The sequence below is a fragment of the Cebidichthys violaceus genome, unplaced genomic scaffold (genome assembly GCF_023349555.1).
Source record: "Cebidichthys violaceus isolate CVI_PGR_0920_01 unplaced genomic scaffold, fCebVio1.0.p SCAF_7, whole genome shotgun sequence".
Classification (NCBI taxonomy): domain Eukaryota; kingdom Metazoa; phylum Chordata; class Actinopteri; order Perciformes; family Stichaeidae; genus Cebidichthys; species Cebidichthys violaceus.
Window position 1 is genome coordinate 12,900,381 of NW_027176927.1, and position 22,217 is coordinate 12,922,597.

Sequence of the window (22,217 nt, forward strand, 5' to 3'; positions counted from 1 at the left end):
AGTGCACTGTCATACCAATTTCTTCCTCTCTTTTTTCTCTCTCTTTCACCTGTTTGTGTTTTCTGTGTTTCTCTCGGTTTGTGTGTCTATGTGCTTTGCTGAGTGGGGGCAGATCCTGCTGGGTATTACTGCTTTCACACTAGGTGTCTTCATATAGTAATATATTTATAACTGACACACAAACATGCACACGCACACAGACGCTCCTCTTATTCACTTGTCATTCTGTCTAGGCGGAGACGAATCCTCTGGCCAGGCAGTCTTCTGCATATGTTCCCTCTCTCAACATTGTCATGTTCCCAGGCGGAATGACAGAAAACAATGAAATGAAAGACAAAAAGGGACAGAGAATAATGTACAGCTACTCCCTGACATTTTGTGAATTGAGATAAAGAAAGACAGAGAGTTGGTGGGCTGGTGTTGATTTGTTTTTTCGGTAAAAGTTCCAGGAAATAAAGTAGACAACAGCAGCTCTACAGCAAGAAAAATATTGTCTTTAAAGACTTTGCCTGGACCCAATTCATTTTCTTGTTATTTTTCCATTGATTTGTTAGGTTAAACACACGTTATTCAAATGTGATTCAAATACATGCCAATATCCATTTCCATCATCCCTGCTAAAGTAAATACACCTCCTGAACAATGCGGTTAATTCAAAGTACATGTCCGCTAAGACAAAATAACAATGATGATTATTATTCAGCGTGTTAAATTGTTATTATTGTTTTGATCCAGCTAATGTTGATATTTCATGCCAAAGTGTTGCTGAGGCCAAACCAATGTCATTATTTATTCAGTTGAGGCATTTGCATCCCTATTTATTCCATCATTTATTTTTTCACAGAACACTTTCTCATCTCAAGTGAGCTGAAAATTGTCTTATATTGAGTGAATGTCATAGAATTTGCCTTTTCTATTCAATTCGACTAGTTTGACACAATAAAATGTACATACATATAATTGGATAAAATCCCAGTGATTGAGGAAAATATGAAATGTCTTTGTCAGAGAATCAGTTGGGAGGACAAACTAATACCTTCTCTGGTGGTCGAGTCCGAGGTCATCAGGGAAAAGTAAAAACAGTGAAAATCATGGAAACTAACCACCACACCTGCCACTGATTGTTGCCTTTTCTAATGATGTCTGTACAGTTTGGCTGTAGATGCAGTAACTTCTATAGCGATCAAAACCTTGTGTATTTTGTTGGAGGTATTACATTTATGGAATTTATGTAGCATTGATTACATATTTGGCAAAAGAGCTATTGGATCATTATCTACGGATTTTTGTTTTTCTTTTTTTTATTCATAAATAAACAAATGTAATGACAAATGTCCACTATAACTTCTTATAAGGTGATGAAATCTGCAGTTTTAATCACACTCCACTAGTTAAAAAAAATGGTCGTGGAAAAAGCAGTGGAACGCAAGTAGAGACAGAAAAGGGAGGAGGGCTATCATCATTTGCACACACACTCATCACAGTGGTGTTGAAAGATCAAGAGAAAAAAGTCCAGATCGAGAGCCACTGGAAAACCACCCAACAGGCTAAACCACTTCAAAAACATCAAAATACAGTCAATCTTCCTTATTTGTGTCTCTTTCTCTTTTCAGAAAGCTTCCTGCTCAACATTTGTGTGAAAAACTACCATTTAAATATTGTGAGGACGGTTTGTCATTTTGAGTCCTATATGCAATGCAAATTGGCACAGGCAGCCACTCTGGGACAAGAGTAGGATAACACCGATTTCTTTAATCAGTTCAAATGATTGGAGTAGTTCAGGTTCAAGTTCCTGATACCTGATACAAAACCTGATACAAAAGCAAACACATTTGCATAACACCAGAACCAACAAACTTATTTTTTCCCCCATATGAATTTCTCAACAAATATTAATCTGTTTTACCATTCAAGTAATTTTTAGCACACATATATTGAAGACTAACCTTGTGGAAGCTGCCATGGAAGATTTTTTTGATTTCAGTTCCTTGAAAAGTTACGGTCTGGAAGTCTCCTTTGTAGTCATAGTTGAAGAACGTCAAAGTCTTTCCAGAGTCTGTGGGGGGACAGACGGAGAAGGTGATAGGTGATGAGAGGATAGAAAAGGTTGATGTTCACATCAAGTCAAAACTTTTTTTTTTGGATACACTATTGTCTCTGTCTCCGGGCTATTAGACTCCAATAAAGATATGGTTTATTACAACAGTGAAGTACATAGGCTGGACAATATTAGCAACAAACAACTTGATCTTTGTGCTTCTCTGCCATATGTCTGTTGTAATGTATTTTAATTTTACCAATGCAAAAATTCAACCTTCATAAGATGTCATTTTGACTAATAAATTAAATAATTCTATTTCATTGTGATATAGGCATGAAATCCCTGTCATCTTTGATTTGCAAAACCCTGTTATATAATTTTGTGTCAAGTTCCTGATGGACAAGTTTTTTCTTCTTTTTTTTTACGGCAAGACTATAACATCATCCCCATTATTCTAGTAATATATGTTATATTAGTGGCAATGAGAACTATGAGTTTCTAGCATGTCAATCTCAACTAAGCTTTGAGATTGTCACTATATTTTTGCTTCTGTCTCATTGGATCCCTACATAGAGATTATCAGGTAAGCATACTGATTACTTTGTTGCTGTATAATCTGTGACAATGCACAAACAGTACATATAATGGTGGTACAACTTTAGTTAAAATACTGTAAGCTTATCTCAAACCTCTGGACCAATTTACCGTTAACGGTCTTGTGTGTGATGCCATTATTGACCTGTTTCTTGCTTTTGTCCTAAATTTCAGCCCATGAAACACTTATTCACAAGTTCAGGATTCTTCTGAACAGCCAAATATACTATATAACTAAATTTACAATTCAATTTGTTCATCCTTTTCTTGCCGCATAGCTGTATCGGGGTCAACAAGGAAAGTAGAGCAAAACAAAATGACTTTTCCCCTGTAACTTCCTCCAGCTACTCCCAAGATCATCCATTCCAGCTGGTAATATAATCTCCACAGCAGGTGAGGGGTCTGCCCTGGGTCTCCTCCAAGTCAGTGTCCCAAACGACTCTAAAGTTTGACGCCTGGGGTGTGTTTCATACAGTAAGCAGTATTTCTGGAACTTCGCTTATCACAGCCGGATCAAAGCACACAAGAATCAGCACCTCTAAGTTTGAGGTCATGGTGCTTTCCCAGACTAATGGTGTGTTCCATTCAGGACAGTGTAAGTAAGAGAGGCCTTCCACAAACAGAAGTGCTCTCATTAATGATTGAAGACACAAAGGTAAGACGAAAACGTTGCGCATTTAAAGGTACATTATATTGGATCAAAAAAGTAGTGATTTTGCTCCAGGCCTACTTCTAAAATCTGCTGCATTAAACTCTCTCTCTCACATTATTTGGAGGCATTGGGACTGCAGGAGCTTCAGCACGCATCTGCTGTTTGAGTTTGTCAAACTGTGAGATGTTATGATGCAGGAAAGACAAAGAAAAGATGAGCAACAACACAAGTGATTGAAACTTACTGTCCAGGATTAGTCCGACCAATGGCTCGTTGTCCCTGTCGAGGATTTCCCACAATGCAAAAGGCTCCTGCGGGGTCTCAGGAAGTAGGCGGAGCATCATAGAAATGGTGTAATCAGAGGGTAAACCTTCAGGATGAAGATACCTGGTACACACATTAGCGAACAGGCAAACACACACACACACACACACACACACACACACACACACACACACACACACACACACACACACACAGACACACACACACACACACACACACACACACACACACACACACACACACACACACACACACACACAGATAGTGAGCATAGCTATGCCCCAAAGGCATGTATCCGTTATGTCTTTTTCAAAGTGCCATTGACTCTCTTCAGGTCTTGTGAATGCTTTTGGCTGCTTTAGACTGTCTTCGAGAGCCAGCCTCTTTTTGATCTCAGAGCCGATCCATTTTTGTGCCGCTGCCTTCGAGCACTTCAGGTTAAAATTGTCTCTGTTTTAACTTTTCAGAGAGCTCTCCAATGTCACTTTTCACAAACTGAACAATCATAGAGCAGGAAGCTAAAGTTAAAGCTAGTTGACAGTAAAAAACAAGAAAAAGGCTTTAAAATGACAACATCAGAGAGAGAAAGACTTTACGGGAGCATATTTGAAGCCATTGAATGATCCCTTTATACGTATGGGTTTTATACTTGAATATGTCCCATGTGGTATAAGTGCTAGGTAAACATTAACACCTCTAACCTGCACCTGCAAGCATCTCATTGACGTTTTCAGTAATTTGTATCAGCTCTTAATGCTGTGAAGCCTCTTAATTACTTGTGGCCATAGTCTAAATCTGTGATTTAAAACCCATTTAAATGCCCAAGGAGATTACCGTAGCATCTTTAATCTTTTATTGATACTTATCGTTTGGGCAGGGTCTAATCAGACAACACGCTATAATAGGTCTTAAAAGTGTCCTGTATGAGCAATGAAAATTATATAGAATTCAAAGAGATATACAGTAGGATCTGCAATGTATTTTCTTATGTGGATAGCAGACCATCAATCATAGCCTGAGTTTATTTGTGGGGTGGTTTCTCTGTTGCTCTCGTCAGGACACACATACAAAAAGTTGGTTCCATGGGAAACTACAAGGCATTACGTGGGCATTATGTGCAGTAAATGTAAATTAGTGTACTAATCTATGTGTTTTGCTTTGTGTGTATAATGTAGACTAGAGCCATACAGTACCTGGTGAAATGCTATGACAATTTTGACACCAGTGATGCAGTTTTTGCAGGGTGTGATAATGTTGGAAAAACATTCTATAATTGAGTTTTGAGGCTTTTAAAGAGAATGATCTGAAATTGCCAATTTTCTTTTTGTGTTGCCTAGCAGTAGGAATTGCAGGGATTAGTAGTAACTGCCTATTTAATAATATGTTACTGTAACAATCTGCCTCTGCTTTGAGCTTTTAGTACATTTCTTTTTATTACGAAAATTCCATGATGTTTTCTAAAAACTGCACTCTCTGTAAATTTGGGGAAATGTTTGGGCACCCACGTGTGTTTACATGAATTCATCCAATATATCTGTCATTTAGAGTATGGCTACCACATATGTAAATACAGTTTGGCTTTAATAACATTTTATCACTGAGAATAACAGGCTCAAATCCTACAATCTTCAAGATCAGCTTTTGTGGTTGTTAGTATTGGTGACAATTACTAGCCAGTATAATACAGCCCAGGTGCTATGAGTGGGACCTGAACCTCTGTGTTCTAAAAGATAATCCAAACAAAGTCATTTTCATTGGCAGGACTGTTGCATAGTTCTAGGACTCTGTGTCTACTTCTGGCTGATAATTCAAAGTCCTCTGGTGTTTGTGTCCCACTGACAATCACCACTCCCAATGTCCAGGGCAAGAAGGGAGGGTCACTTAGCAAGCAAACATACTGAAGATGGATAAACAGTGAAGTAGGATCAAAATGACTCTATGAAATGCATAGGAAACGTTAGGTTAAATAGGAGTCAAATGGATTTAACATGCAGATATTTTTGCTTATATTTTTGAATTATCCATGAATGTGTCTGTGTGTCGTGATGATTCTTTTGTGAGACTGAATCATCTTATTTATAACCTTGCGTGTTTGTTATTTGTTCGTGGGTGTCTCTTGCGAAAGTCATCTTGATCTCAATGGCGCTTGAACAAACTGTCACCATGTTTCTTAGCTGCTTTGAGATTACTGTTATCCTTGGTTAACAAGATGCATTTATGAGTTTGTGAGTAGAGAAAAAAAAAAAATACATCAATGAGAACATCCAAATTGTATAGGTGTAACGATACATTGATCTGGATCAACAAATCGATTCAATAATCAATAATACAAAGTGAAAACATCAATACATATCATCATCTTTCAGATATGCATTTTTTTTTGTAATTCCCATGGCACGTCTGGGTTACCGTTTCCATCCAAGTGCACCTTCTTCCTACAGGCCCAATAATACAATTATTATATTAATATTTTGGTTGCTTTTTGTGAGTTGATATAAATGTAACTGATTGTGTTAAATGAGCATATGATATCATCCCATATCGTTCACAGGCAAGGCCCCGGAAAAGAATCAAATCAAAATTGCTTCGTGGTAGACTTTGTGATATCAGCAAATATCGTAACGTTGTCCAAAGAATCAATATAAGTTATTGTTATTGTGATGCATCTTGTGAATCACACCCCAATTACATTTTGTGTTCAGCTATAACAGAACATACTATGAAGAGTAGGAGGCGAAAGAATGGAGGTGTATTCAAGCATAGTAACCTGGGCAAACCCATCTCATTATCAGATGACAGCTATGATGCACAATTATTTTGCTTGTCAACTGAAACAGAATTTCTAAAAAACAATCCAAGCAGTGCTTTTGCAAACAGTTTAATATGTACTGTAACCCGTGATTTCTCCCCCTTAGAGTGAAGATACTCACTTGGTGGGCTGTGACACCAGGGCGTCACGGTGTAATCTGTAACAGGGGAAGCTGTTGAATGAACCCGGCTCCAGAGAAACTCCAGGTATGGTGCTGTACTCCTTCTCTACTAGGCCAAATTTCTCCATCATACGGAAACCTGCAACAGACAATTTGTCATTACCATAATCCTTATCATTATCCTCCTCCTCCTCGTCCTCCTCCTCCTCTGTGTGATCACTTTAATTACAATCATTACCCCGACCACAGCGTGCACCAACATCATGTTATTACCATCATCATAATTAGCTTTTTTTAAAGATTTGACAAACTAATTGGACCTGCGTGACGATTGTACAGTATATTATGTATTTTTCCTTACCTGCCATTGTGTTACCACTCATCAAAACAGATGGACAAGCTGAAAGACAGAAAAGAGTTCATCCTTAATATTTTCAATTTTCTTTTTTTCCGCAGTCATTCTCTCGATGTTTCTCCACCAACAAGGACTGTGACTTTTCTGAATTATTTTCCCTCCTGGTCTCTTACCCTCTCTCTGTTTTACACACAAGGTGGTGTTACTCACTGGCAGTGGCAGCCTCACAGACAAAAGTAATGAGCTGTTCTTCTATTTTCTTCACAGCATCCAAATCATCCACAAAGAAGACATGTCTATCACTGGGCTTGCTGGCAATATTCACCAGCTCCCCGTAGTCAGCGTCCGCAAAGCCAATGGCAAAGATGATATAGCCTGAGAATGGAGTTAAACAAGATAATTCATTAAGAATATTTGAAGTGAGAGGAAAGGATTAAGTGGAGTAATTTAATACATTGTTGGGGTTATTGGTTTCAAACCAATGGTTAAAGAGTCTGATATCCTACAACAGTAGACATACAGTCCATAATGCATCCAAGAATTGAGAGGTGAATTTGTCCTCCACCTTGTCTGTACTTACAAACAAACAATGAATCACATACTGAACATCAATTGTCATTTTTTTTCATAACTTTAACAAACTACCTATGATTTTATTTGTGTTTGATTTATAAATAACCCACCATCCATCTGCATCTCTTTGGATACTTTGTTGACATCATCTTGGGAACGTCCATCAGTGAGAACAACCAGGACTTTAGGAACGCCCCGTCTAGCTCCGGCTTCTGTAGTGAAAATAGACTCCTTCACATGTTTGATGGCCCGACCTGATGAAGACAAAAGGAAACTCTTGATTTAACAAACATACCAGTAATTCTGCACGTTTTAGCCCATATAAACATTTATATTTATATTTAACGTTTATGCCCTTTGCTTTTAGAAACATGCTAAAGTGTTTGAGATGTTGTGTTCATTTCTACTTTCCAAGTCCATTCATTTCTGTAGCTGAATAATAATAAATCACAGTACCCCTTTTTGTCTGCTTTTTTTTCCTTTTACAATATTTTTGTTACGTTACACAAATTAAGCACAGTGTTAATTCAAGCAAAGCACTAAATCTACACTTCTACAATCTGATTAGCATCAGCTGTTTCTAATATACTTCATAATCATTGGCTCATTCACAGCTGTGGGCTGATAATGTCCAATCATATCCTTGCATGTGTACAGCACAGAGTTAAAACCTGAGACTTTTGGTTTTTTGGAGACACTGTTACTGTGTCAAATGTAACTGTATGCCTGCTCCATTTCCCTCCACCACCTCGACCTCTGCCTTATGTGATATTTCGTATTGTTGATTTAACTATATTGTATTGTTAAGATTTAATGTTCAAGTATGTTTATTAAGGGAGGATTAGCACTCTCAGCAGAATCATTGTTGCTGCTCAGATTCTTTGAGAGCTCCCTCAAACAGCAGAGCCTTTCTCTGCCAAACTGTACAAACATTTGTTACAAATGGTCAAATCGTTGACGTAAATGTCTTTGACTGAACTATAACAACTCTGAGAAAAATAAAAGCTGCAATGTGCTTTTTTTTTTGTGATTATTAACTCAAACCATTTCCAAGTTAGATTCCTCTCATGTTGTAGTGCAGTCAATGTTAACTAATGGCTGCCTTGAAGGAATAACACAATAAAAACATTAAACAACACAGCAGTAGTGCAACATACACATTCATAGTAAAAATAACAAAGCAAAACCACTAGTATGGTTCTTTTTGTGGTGCTTCAACCTCTCCACCCCACTATTAGCACCATCTTGTGATATGAAGCTTCATTTTTTCATTGGTGCAACATTTTGGAAGAAATAAATGCCAGGCAAATTGAATTTATTGAAAGCACGGATGTATTCATTAACAGTCTCAAATAAATCCTCTTCTCCATTTCGAGCATGGGTGTGAATGCTTGTGACCTTTGCTACAATTTTAATGTACTTGCTAATTAAAAAAAACAAGTATTCATTTTTCTTCCCCCGACAATAATGGAATATAGTTTCAAGCCCATAATTATGACATGACTTGAGTGACCTAAAAGCTCCTGAAACCAGATTCAGGCCTGGTTGCCATTAACATTTAAAATATGCCAGAAGGCAGACAATGTCGGATGTATTTCAATGAGACCTAAACACTAAGAGATGAGACAAAGATGGAAATGTCAAAATCACGTCTGTGAAAAAGTTTAAATTGGATGAACCTCTGACAGAGTGCACGTTACCTGCTTATAGACTTAATCAGTCAAAAAAATCCTTCTAGACAGCTTTAAATGGTTTCAAGACCTGCCCACAACAAAGCAGCCATGGTATCAGTGACTTTAATGAGGCCGTTTATGTATCCCTGTGTTTCAAGACTGTCAAAAAAACACAAGTTCTCAAAAATTAAATTCAAAACACCCAGTTAATTCGCAAAGTTAAATCAAAAGCATGTGTATATACATACAGTATATACACATGCTTTTGATTTAACTACGCTTTTATTATATTTCTATTTATCTTTTTGCCTCCAGACAGCTCTCTCTCTCACGGCTGAAAAGAGACTTGAACTTGACTTGTGCCGTACTCTGAACAGATGAAGGTTGGTCATTGTTGTTATTCAGCGACAAATTACAAGGCATAGTCACTTAAAATAACAGAAACAAACTGATTGATCTTAACTGTTAAATACTTCACACATCCTGAATAAAGGCAACAATGTGTGTGCAAATACACTCATTTTGTGCATGCAAACCATCCAAACCACCAGTCCCCTGATCATTTGTATTTAATGTCAGTTTTAGCATACTGTCCATCATGATTTGCATTAATACTTCAAAAAGCTCATCTACTCATCTCCACCTGACCTTTTCATAATTAAATGGACAATCACTGCCATTAATCCTCTTTACTCCCTCTGTCCTTTAACACCCTCTCCTCTCACTCCTCTCACTCCTCTTGCATGTTCTAAAGTGTGTCTGAGTTCTTACGAGAGGTGCTGAGTATCAGCAAACTTCGCAATAAAAACAATCCTAGATGAAGCAACAAAAAGCCCAATAAATTGACCAAACACTTATTGTACATGAGAGTGTGTGGTGTAAATGGCTCTATATGTGTATGTTGTCTCTGTCTCCCAATTTCTAACTAAACCAAAACCCTCAGACCACATCCCTGCCTCCTTCTTCTGTTTTTCTTCTATTTTTATTTTTTTTACAGAGCTGTCAGTGGTGACAAATGATAGAGTGCTTGGCCTGTAAAATGTTGTGTTGTCAGATATCTGCCAGTGATACATCTGTTTCTACACTGTCCTCTGATCACGCTGGGAAAGACTGGAATTACAGCAGCTAGCCAGGCATGAAGTAAGACACAGGACAGAGCAAAGGAGAAGCCGACGGGGGATGAGATAGAGGAGGGGCTGGGTGGGCGGTGGAAGACAAAAAGGGAGGGCAGGTAAAAGGGTGCAGAGAGAGTGGGGAGAAAAGGTAGACGAAAGACAAAAGAGGTCAGATGGGGAAGGGCAGGTAAGAAAGGAGGATGAGAAAAAACAAAAACAAAACAGAAACGTGTCAGTGGAACTTGGGTTCAAAAGCCCATCATCAATCAGCCATCTATCCCTTTTTGTGTGAGAAGTGATCCATATCCGTTTAGATTGGGCCTCCTGTCTGGCTACAGTTTACCAGTTTTCTTGCCAACACTTAAGAAGGGAAAACCATAAAAGAAAACAAAAGTATGAGTGCATCTCTCCTGTTATAGAATTCAAAGCGTTGGTGCAAAATATAATAGGAGACCTTCTCTCCCTGCTCTTTTGAGGCTGCAGGTGATGTATGACTAGGAGGAGATTGTGATGGGGTTATTATGAACAGCAAGAGCTATAAAACCCTCTAATCTGTGAAACATTACAGTAAGTTCCTAAGAAATAAATTTGGACAATCAAATGCATTATAGAAAATATACAATGGATTTTGAATGGGTCTCACTGGTTTTTATAGTCAATGAAACTCATTCATGGGCCATTCATACATCCATTCCTGACTTCATAAAAGACTCATAAACCTTGAAAATAGAGTGAGGGTCTCACACAACTGCATTACTATAGCTGAAGAAGTCAGACTGGCTGCTAATCATTGAACAAGGCCAATCACATATTGGATAACCAATGTGTGAATATATTACTGTACAATTAATGAATAAAAGTAACACTACTTTACATACTGGAGGTCAGACATCTCAACACATATACACACACACACACACACACACACACACACACACACACACACACACACACACACACACACACACATTAATCTTGACATTAATCTTCACATTGGCCCACAGGGACACATTTATTCACACTTCCTTAATCTCAACATACTGTGCAAGTCAGAGATGAGCACAATTACACGTGTAGGGCTTATAATTCATCAATTTCAAAAGACACACATACTCACTCACATATACACATTACAGTATATATACAGGGATAAGACTATTACAACTAGAGCTATATCAAAGCAATCATTCACCATCCAGAGGCTCACTAATACCTTAATGAATAAATGCACAGAGAAAAGCCAAATCCTAGAATATCATCTTCAACACCCTGAATCCTCAACATGCGTACACTCAGTCTGTTTTTCCCACCATCAGTACCTCCTCATCTGTGAAGTAAAATGGGTAAAGAGAAAAGACTTATGACTAGAAGTTGGTATTGAAGGAGAATGAGTGGCTGTCTCTCCTCTTTGAACCTCCACAGTGCCATTGAGCAAAGCCCTCATACAGATACAGTAGCAGTTCTGTTGTCAACCAAGAGACTGGGTTTAGTGGGCCACTCCCAGATGTGAAATGGTGAGCAAGTATGATGCAGGTTGCTTCCTAAAATAAGCAGGTTTTAACCTAATGTTTCACAATGGACAAACATGACTAAGAAAACTGTATCCACTGTCCAATACTCTCTGGCCAAGGCGAGAGATTTGTCAGTTTACTGTGGTGTTTGACCCAAGGGTTATAGGACAGAGGATACAAAGTGAGCTAGACATTCACAGTAAAAACTTTAAAAAGGCATTAAAACCGTGGGGTTTCTTGTTTTCTAGCAGTTGTATCCACACATATATATCTGCCAGAGGTTAAAGAGGCTGAAAGCTATATTTATTTTTATTTGAGGGCTTTGGGGGATTTAGACCCAGTGTGGGGCCCTGATGGGGAGAAGAAGTTGAGGTTTAAGAGTGAAAAAATGAATAGTTTTGGTTTGGAGTGCTAACTTTAGGGATGTAATGCAAGCCTCAGTCTTGAAAATACAAAGTACTGATCTATCTCTAAATAGACCAGAGGAGTAAGATGTAAGAAAGGAGGTTTAGGCACAGAGTATGTGGCTCAGTACAGTATATGTTGTATAGCTTAGTATCAAGAATTACAAGGGAGGGGAAAATATCAAAACTAAAGCATGAATAAAAAAATCATTGAGTAGGACAGGAACTACTGTTCAATTCTTCCTGAAGTATCTTATAAATGCATATATAATATATGATTTATTTAGTGTAATACATACTATTAAATAAAGAATAAGCTGTGTGGGTGTCACTGGTAGAAATAAGGACAAACTGAAGAATAGGCATAATGTGTGAGCACTGAAGAGGATTAATTCTACGCTGAGGCAGTGTATGAGCATGTATGTGATGTGAGAGACAAAGCATGTGTGGGTGAGAGACAAAGAAAATAGGGGAGAGGGAGACATTGTGATTCTGTGAGCATTAGCCTAACCTTGTGAGAGCTTGCTGCCCCCTCATTCCCTTTGTGTGGGGAAGATGAAATTTCATGGTTTATTTTCTGTTCTGCTGTAGACCACAGGCACACACACGCACACTGCATTGTCAGCTAAAACACCACCCATTTCCACCTGTTAAACTATAAGACAGTAAAGTAGATGTAGGAGTATACGAGGTTAAAACAGAAGATGAAAAACAGGGGCTTAAAAAGGAAAGTTCAGAGGAAAAGACGGAAAAAATGTAAAGGGAGAAGAAGAGAGGACAAGTTAAAGGAAAACAAAGAGGTCATAAAGTGAGGAAGGGGAGAACAGTGGGAGGTTGGCAAGAGAGTAGAGGAGATGGAGGAGAGGCAAGAAGAGAAAGAGGAGTAAGAAGGGAAAGGAAGGGATAAGTGCGATCAGATGAAAGTGTGTTCAGCTCTGAAGCTGATAGCAAAGCTCAAGGACACAATTACTCTGAACAGACACTGAGCCATGACCGAAACTTGGAGAGTTAAAGTCCTCTGAACAACCAGCATTACCTGTGAAGCCACATCAACGCTTAGAGGTTACTGACATTCACCTTGTGTGTACTCGCACAGCTGGATGCTTTTACATGAGCTTTACAACAGATTCACAACCCCAAACTGCTTGTTATGCATCCTAATCTCACATTAAAGTCAATCCTCTCTGAGATATTTTCAAGTAGTGTCCTGAAATAGGTGAAAACTGAAATTTTTATGGCGATATTCCACATTTCATGTTTTCTTTAAGTTACTTATCAAGATTGTTTCTTGTAAATTGAGGTTTAAAGTTCATTCTTGACCTTGGAAATAATAATAATAAGTTGTCAAAACAATCTTACCACAAGTTCTATTAGTAGCCAATTTGGAGTTTCAATTGGATCAGACAATCTTTGTCAACAAATAGTCTGCCCAGTTGTAATACAATTTTGCACAAATGAGCGAACACTCATGGACTTTGTGGTGAGATTGTTTCGTCAACTGCTGCTTCCAAAGTTAAGAATTACCTGTCAATCTCAAGCCAACATGGAATGTGAAGTCTTTAAAGGGCTCTGAAAAATATTAAATCTGAACTCCACGACAAATGGGCAAACTCTATCTGCTGAGGAAGACGTGTGATACAATCAAAAGCTCCACAACAGCTAATGCCACTCGAGACATTGATTTGTAATTAGGTCAATTTCAGAATTTACCTGTTTTGTGAACTACTATTACATCACACACTGCTCTGACCTGTTTTGGTGTTTCCTCCCTTGTATCTGATCCTCTGGATAGCTTCCAACAGCGCTTCCTTGTTGCCATGGGAACTCAGCTGGAATTCTGTCCGAGCATCGTCGCTGAACTGAGCGATGGCCACCTGCAGTGAGGCAGAGACAGACAGACAGAAAGATACAGGGAAATAAGTTAAATTCATGCGGCAACCTCCAGTGTTGAGAAACTGAAGTGTCAAAAACTGCAGTTCTTCAAATGGCCACTTGAAGCTGGCTCCAAAAGCGAGTCAATCCCCATAGACCCTCATGTTAAAATGCCCAACTTTACAGCAGAAATAAACATGTTTACAGCCTGGTGCAAAAAGCATTTTTGGTCTCTATAGCTAATCTCCCCCTTCATGACAACTGTACAGGGTTGAATTTGTATAATGCTATCCCATTCAAATTATATTGAGGGTTAATGTTATGCATAACTAAGGGCGTGGCCGCTATGAGTTACAGGTGGGTTTCGACTCACGGTGCTAGCTTGAGTCATCATCTGCTCACCCTACTGTCAGTTACATCACCACTGAATTGCATGTGCAGGTTCAATTGTTCTTCCTCCAACATCAAAACAAGAAGGTACAAAGATGATGTGGCAGTATGTGAGTGCTATGAAGCCAAATGTCTGCATTTTAGAGTCTAAAAACCTATTCATACCTCATTATCACCTAAAATCTCTGCATCTATGCTCTCTCTCTCTCTCTTTCTCTCTCTCTCTCTCTCTCTCTCTCTCTCTCTCTATATATATATATATATATATATATATATATATATATATATATATATATATATATATATATATATATATATATATATATATATATATAAAATAAATCTATCTGAGCTAGAATCAATCTAATTGGCTCACTCTAAGAGGGGAGAACAACTATCACTACTTCCAGACTGCTAATGGTGCTGTTGTTGGCTCAGGGCAGACTACATTTACCAGCCAACTCTCTCTTTACTGTACAGCCAACTCTCTCACATTACAGCCAGCGTTTTGCTCTTGGTAGCCTACTGCCAGAGGGTTATGGGGCACACCAAGGGTAGCAAACTGCGTAACAGCAGACATTACACAAATGAAAGAAAAAGGTTTAGCAAGCAAGCAAGCACCTCTACAGTGTGACAAATGAACCAGCTGAGCTCTGCTGACAGTGTGGGGGAGCCATGCAGTCAAGAAGCACAAAGAAATTAGTTTACAATGACAATAGAGAATTATTGCCTCAAGTTAGAGCCTGGTATGAACCTGATACACGAGAAACACTCTGTGGCAATGAAGATGGTAATATAATATATTATATACTAAGAATCAAGTTGATAGTTATTAGTCAATGCTGCCTTGAACCGTCTGTACTTTTATTTAAGCTTTTAATGCATCTAGACTTAAGTTATTACGACCACCATTCCTCCAAGGAAAGTAATGTTTTCTGGCACAAAGCACAATGGCAAAAAATGAGCATGAGTTAATCAAATACTACGCAGCACCTAAAAAGAAAGTCTTTCCAGAAAGTAAAGATTGACTCACTGGGGGTTTAAAGTTCCTCCTCACTTCGCTAAACTTTTCTATAGATACAAGGCTGTGGTCATGCTGATTTGTCAGGGGACAGCCAAAGAAAATTCTGTGGAATTCTGCTCCAAAGCATCCTTCCAGAATCAATTCATGCCAACAGCAGCAGCCTTCCTCAAACAATAAATGAGCCATGAGTCCACATGGGTCAAAAGGACAAACTCAGGTTGGTTAAGATTCCATTATCTATTTCATTATTTTCTGTTATGTGCACAATTTCTATTTCTGTTAACAAAGAAAAGATGTACCAGCTCACAGGTTACAGAAAGCAAGCTGCAGATCTTGAGAGACTCATCCATGACGTTAAATCACTCTCCATCCTTTCATTATGGATGCACAGAATCCTGTCTCCATTATTCCATTATCCCCTGAATCAAAGTCTGTTTTACAAAATATATTACATCTTTTTTCTCCCTTTCTATTCTGTAGAGTAGTTGAAAGGGAAATGGGTTACAGAATATGAAATATGGGGAACAGACAACGAGGTAGTAGCAATGGGGTAGCAATGGGATATACTGTATGTGAATTTTATTATATGTTAGACACTTTGTTGTGCTTGCAAATCATCACGTCTAGAAATATTACAAAGCCCTGCAAAAATTACAGAGGTTTGTAATTTTCTTTTTAGAGGGAATTCACACAAAAATACATTCTAATATGAGCAAATCTATATTTTTCACAACCTTCTCTCTTATGTGAATGGGTTCTTTACCTACAGATTACACTATGACATATCATTTCTTTATTTCATCATTTTTATGATTTTTAAGTGTGGTTACTTTTGGCTAGATTCCCAGAATCTACTTTACATTCAATTTCCTGTGAGAATGCATTTTTTCATTACATTACATTACATTACAGTCATTTAGCAGACGCTTTTATCCTCTGACCCTCTGATTGAAAGACAGCCCTGCTCTCCACTTAGCCACAGTCACAGTCAGAAGGAAAGTGCTACAACAAAGAATTAATTATAACGAGTGAACACAAATTAAAAGCAGGCATGTTTGGCGTGCACGGATTTCTACCTTTTAGAGGTAATAAATGATCTAGCTGTGGTCACATGACTGACCTGGGTACCGTCTGGTCCAATCAGATCCAGTGACCCCATGGTGCTGTAGAGGAAACGTGTGATCTTCATGAAGTTGTCGTCTCCAATGGACCAGGAACCATCGACCAGGAATGCCAGGTCAGCCTTGGCCTCCTTACACACTAGATGGACAGACAGCAAGACAGATAGACAGGAGAGATATATACATGTTACATACATATTTTGTCTCTGCATTTAAAAAAGTAACTTCATAAAGAATGAAGGTCTGCAGAGGACAAAGCATAACTTGAATGTTAACTGACTGCCTAATATATTCAAACTCTGAGTAAATATGCATAGTATGAAGCACTGCAAATATACATCTGCTGCAAAAGGGTAAATATGCAAAGGCTGGGTCCTCAGATTATTTTGCACACTATAGAGTTTATAAGCCTAAAAGTATAGTGCACACTCTGAAAGTTTAAAACCACAAAACTGTACTATATCCAATGTGTTTGTCTATTTATTTCTCTGTCTGTAAGCTGCTCATTCATATTCCTGGTCCAGTGGTGACTCTACTTATTCTTCTCAGGTTTCCAAATGGTTCCCAGTAGCCTTATCTTTACTGCAGTAAAGTTGTCTTTTGGTTTTAACAACTTTTCAAACTCTAGTTCTTCGCTAAATTCCAAAGTGCATTCATGACGATGTCAGCCTCAATGAAAGCCAGGGGAAACCTTCACTGTATCAATGCTGCTTATTAGGAAAAGTGTTTTTAAATCTAAATGCAACAAAATAAAAGAATAGAGATGAATAAAATCATGCAAACGTCTGCTTTACTAGTGCTACTGCTTTTTGTTAGAGACAAATGCTATTATCGTATATTTTTTAAGAATTTCATAAGTGAAGATTTCATGCTTGTCAGAAATGTCAAGTTAAAGGTCAGCTGGAGAGAGTTTTGACCACACGGTTTTATGTGGCTGATTCTGATAAAAGCTGTGATTTTACTGAAACTCTGTCTTTAGTCTCAATTCTCATCACCATTATTTCTCTCTATCGTTGCTTTTATACAAGATCTTTTTCTTACTTCTGTCTGTCTGTTGCTACCCATTATTTGTCTGTTTCTGTCTAGCCCTCTCTGCTTTCTGTCTGCAGATCTCTGCCTGTTCTTCTCATCGTGCCTGCCCTGTTTCCTTCTCTTCCTCTTGCTGTTCTTACTGCCTGTCTCTCTTCCACTTACCGACATGCGTGCACCTTTGCTTTCTCTTTCCCCTGCCATTGTGCTGTCCTAAGTAACAGACCTGCCATTAGGAATTATGGACAGGGGGATAAAATGTTCAAAATCAGGCCTTCATCCACACCCACTCTAGCAATACCACCGCCACTTCCACCCTTTGCTCTAAATCCTAGCACCTCAACTTTACCACGTTCATCTTCACTTGTCATGCCTGATGCTTCTTCACACTTTTTTTGGCCAGATAATGTGACCATTGCTTCTGCTCCTTTAAATGTATTGTTCCCTCTGTACCCTGGCCCCTTGATTTTGGTGAGGCATTTTGAATAAGCAATTCAGAAGAGCAAGTTGCTTTACATGTTTACATTAGTGGCACGTGTGTTTTGCACATTTTACGTTTTGACCGCATCTTATTTTTAAATTACTGCAGAAGGCGGGGAATCAGATTACAAGTTGAAATGAGCCATAATGATAACAATACATTTATTTATCATAAATACATATAAATTGTGCTGTCAGTGATAAAAGTAAGTAAGTAAATTATTGTATTTTATCCCCTGAAAGCAGGCTGGTAAAGGTTGCCTGACACTGCAGACGGAGGCATCATTCTGACAAAGGTCAGAGACTTAGACAAAAATACTTACAGACGGGCTCAGCAGGTGTGTCGGTTCATGTCTGTGGAATTTGCTGTACTTTTTTACCTGAGCCCATCAGACAGGACAGAGGAGAAGTGTCTTCTGGGTATGAGTTGGAGGGTCGCACTATGAACTTGTAACCTCTTCTGTTCCCAATCAGTGAGCTTTATGGACTGAATGCTGTGGTGTTTGGGGGAGAGACTGAAACTGCACTGAAGCGGAAGCTCGCTGGGAGCGATCAGGTTAACTTTGCTGAGGCTGAGGTATTAAACTAATAAACCAGAATTAGAGTAGCATTACTTTATTTTGGCATGAGCTGCAGCCCACAGTGGTCGGTGTATAGTTCACACAATAAAATCATTGTGGAATATAGTTAAAGTCTAGTAGACGTCCCATGTGAGACATTCAAGTATTTTCTTTTTACTTTTCCTTGTTGCTTACCTTATATTTTACCTCCTTGATTTAGTTATAGTGCCCCCAAAGTTACTTCCAGGTCACTGTTGATATTTTGAAACTAAACAGTTCACAGCTGCGTAATCAGTACAGAGTGGCATAATGCTGTTTTAAACCTGTGTTGTTTCCCGTTTCAAAATCATGCCAGAGCTATATAGCTTGCATTGGCAAGTGTAGTGTCTATGATTGTTTTAAATTTAAGAGCAAGACAACTGCTCTGTATACTTGGTTACAATTTCCTACGTAGCAATATCTCAATACGATTTTTGTTTTGCACCCGACTGTAATTCTATAATCCGTACTCGCATTGGAGAGCAAGTACCTACTGTATATATATTAAAGTTGGTGAATGCAGTCAAATCTTGGAAAGAAGTTGTTATAACCACCTCATAAAACATTACACATATTGCATGTATCTGTTTCTTAAAAAAGTTTGCCTGCATGGCTTTTTGTATTATTTTAACTAAAATGTATTTCAAGACTTGATGAACTATTGTGTCAGGTCACTACAGTTACCATAAAAAGTAATTTGATCACTATTGTACAACACTAGAAGAATAATATGAGTGTGTGTTTTTTGTTAGGCTTCCTGCTCACCTTCTTTAGCAGGTGGGATGGTGGGAGGGGGCTCTGTGGTGGGGAGTTCAGTCGGAGCTTGAGTGGGCGCTGGCACTGGACACACACAAACAGATACACAAACACACACGTGTGGAAACAAGACAAGGTCATCGATCATGATGGCAGTGAAAAGTGGCACCATCATCAGGTTTATGTTCCTGACCGCATACACACCCGCACGCGTGAGCGCACACACACGCACACGCACACGCACACACACACACACACACACACACACACACACACACACACACACACACACACACTTCAATAAGTTAGCACAATGAGACAGCAGTAGCCTGTTTCTATCAAACTGAAAGTTTCCTAATCCTCTTCCTTCCTCCGACAGCTGAGTTCTGGACTTTTACAGAGAAAAGATTTGAAGTGCAATTTTTAGAATCTATGTGTGTACATAAGCGATCCAGCTTCAGTATTTTACTTTCTTTCCATCACTGGGATACAGCAATCAGACTTTATCTTTCTCCTTTCCTTCTATATATCTCTTTTTCCTTCCCTATATAAGCTGGGGACAGTAGGAGTGTATTTATCAGTCTAGTATCTGTCTGACCAAAGGGTGTTTTTTTTAAGAGTCAAAACAGCCCCCAGGTTAACGTATGTCTCAGTGCAAAGCCAATTACTTTGCAGAAAGCAATGAATTCTGTCAAACCAGGGTACAGCAAGTAAATCATCTTGTAAACATCCGTGACTGCCCACATACTTCATGAAAGTAGATAGAAATATCTCAACAAATGTTTCTTCAGCTTCAACGGTACTTTTTTGGTGACAAAAACTGATAATTAGTAAATTATTTGTTTGAGTCAATCATCATCTTACCAATGTATCTTTGGGTAGTATTTGAAGGTAACAAAGTACATTTACAGGTATTGTTTTTGAGTAATTTTGAGGTATATTTTTCTTACTTAGAATTTATATTTCATGGTACTTACTCAACTACATTTGTCTGCAAGCTATGATTACTCTGCAGACATGTAAAGATGTGATAACACAATATTCAGTTTACATATTAATGCATTAGTAATTACTAATTACTAATTCATAAAAAAACCAATATAAAACCTATATAATAATTTAACAATCTGAAAGGAACTATTTTGCATAGTTCACTTTTGTTAATTTTTTCTCTCAATTAAGCATCTAAACAATTCTACACTTGTCTATGACCTGTTGCTGAAATCAAAATGTAGATCTTCCTGTTGAATTTAGTTCACCGCTGTCAACTCAGAATCTGTGAATCAACATCAGTCGGAGAATCTGTGTGTGTGTGTGTGTGTGTGTGTGTGTGTGTGTGTGTGTGCGTGTGTGTGTGTGTGTGTGTGTGTATGCATCTATCCATCATTCTATAACCCTGGTTGTGAGCTGAGCACTACTGGTCCCTGAAGCTGTGTGGTTCTCCTCAGCTCCTCAGCTGACCAATGAACTGCAACAGCAGCCTTTATGTTCCCAGAGAGAGAAAGGGAGCGAGAGCAAGACAGAGAGAGACCTACTACTGAAGACAGAGGAGAAATTTGCAGAGATGAGACAGATGTATGGCAGGTGTCTACGGGGGCCGGAGAGAAAGACGTAAAGAGAGATTGGAAGGATTATGGGGTAAATTAATTATGGGGAGACAATTGAGAATGAATAAAGAAAGAAGTGAGTGACAGTGGACAAGAGATGTGTGGAATAAAAGGGTGATTCAAACACCTATAAATGTTGATGAAAAATGGAAATAAATGGGATGAAACTCAAAACTTGAAGATTTTCCACTGCTTTTGTCCTGAGTGCAAAGGCAGACATTAGAACATTATGCATGGACAGTATGTACAATGTATAAAACATTTGTAACATACGCGTCATGTCAGTGATAGAAACAGAAGGTCCTTCCATTTCCTGCATCTGGGTGTGAATGCTGATCTGGTACTGGCTGCTGGGAGTGAGGTCATAAAAGCACTGTCGGGATGCACCACCTCCCAGGCTCACTTCCTGTCTCTGACCATCTGCAAGCAAAGAACAAAAATAAATACTTTTAATGAATCACGAGTCATAAAATCCAAACAAGCTCAAATCCCTCTAAAGCTCCTGTTTCACATTTACTGTATTTACAGAGCAAATTTTCTGTTTTTCAGCCATTTTCTACATCAAGTCTGAAAGCTGCTAAGTATCACTTTCTTTCAGGGTTTGATACTAAGCAGCTTCATTGGAGCTGACGTTTAAATTAAAGGTTAACTGCCAAAGTATATCAAGTCACCTGGAAATTCATAGTTGATGTGAAAATCCTGTTAAAAACGACTGCAATACATCGAACGTATCCAATCTCTGGCAGATTTATAACAGATGAATGCACCAAAGAAAAGGTTAACTAGAACAATTTTAAAACTAGATAACTATGTAGGAAAACCTCATTATATCCATTGAAAAATGAAAAGATTCACATTTACTGTTTCCTTTCCTTTTGTCAATTTCTTTTGGATTGCAGACGGCAAACACTTTTGCAACACATGAGTGTTTGTTTTGAAAAGCCATAGATAGACAGCATCAAATGAATGAGAACTTATATTGGCAGCCAAAAGGGGACAAACTGGAAACTGGGAGTGCACATACACATGCACTAATAGCTGCCATTTGTCAGTTGCATTAGTCTAATTCTATTTCCTGATGTGTCTTTCATCTTGGGGAGCGACAAAATCGCTCCTCCTCCACACAGGTACGAAGCCATAGATAATAAAGTTTAGGGAAACAGCTGTCACACAGAGAGTGCACTTTTCCATCTGAGAAGGTGTTAA

General features: G+C 38.4%; 1 protein-coding gene across 2 annotated transcripts in view; it reads right to left on the reverse strand.

The window, feature by feature from the left end:
- The window catches only part of col14a1a (collagen, type XIV, alpha 1a), a 128,796-nt gene that overhangs the window by 42,936 nt on the left and 63,643 nt on the right, over nucleotides 1-22,217 (reverse strand). For both annotated transcript variants that reach the window (XM_068735801.1, XM_068735800.1), the window contains 10 exons: nucleotides 21,285-21,431; nucleotides 19,414-19,488; nucleotides 16,540-16,679; nucleotides 13,884-14,007; nucleotides 7,541-7,684; nucleotides 7,068-7,232; nucleotides 6,864-6,902; nucleotides 6,503-6,641; nucleotides 3,532-3,674; nucleotides 1,947-2,056 (listed from right to left, as the gene is read on the reverse strand). In XM_068735801.1, coding sequence (XP_068591902.1) covers nucleotides 1,947-2,056; nucleotides 3,532-3,674; nucleotides 6,503-6,641; nucleotides 6,864-6,902; nucleotides 7,068-7,232; nucleotides 7,541-7,684; nucleotides 13,884-14,007; nucleotides 16,540-16,679; nucleotides 19,414-19,488; nucleotides 21,285-21,431 — 1,226 coding nt within the window. The remainder of the gene's footprint in view (nucleotides 1-1,946; nucleotides 2,057-3,531; nucleotides 3,675-6,502; nucleotides 6,642-6,863; nucleotides 6,903-7,067; nucleotides 7,233-7,540; nucleotides 7,685-13,883; nucleotides 14,008-16,539; nucleotides 16,680-19,413; nucleotides 19,489-21,284; nucleotides 21,432-22,217) is intronic.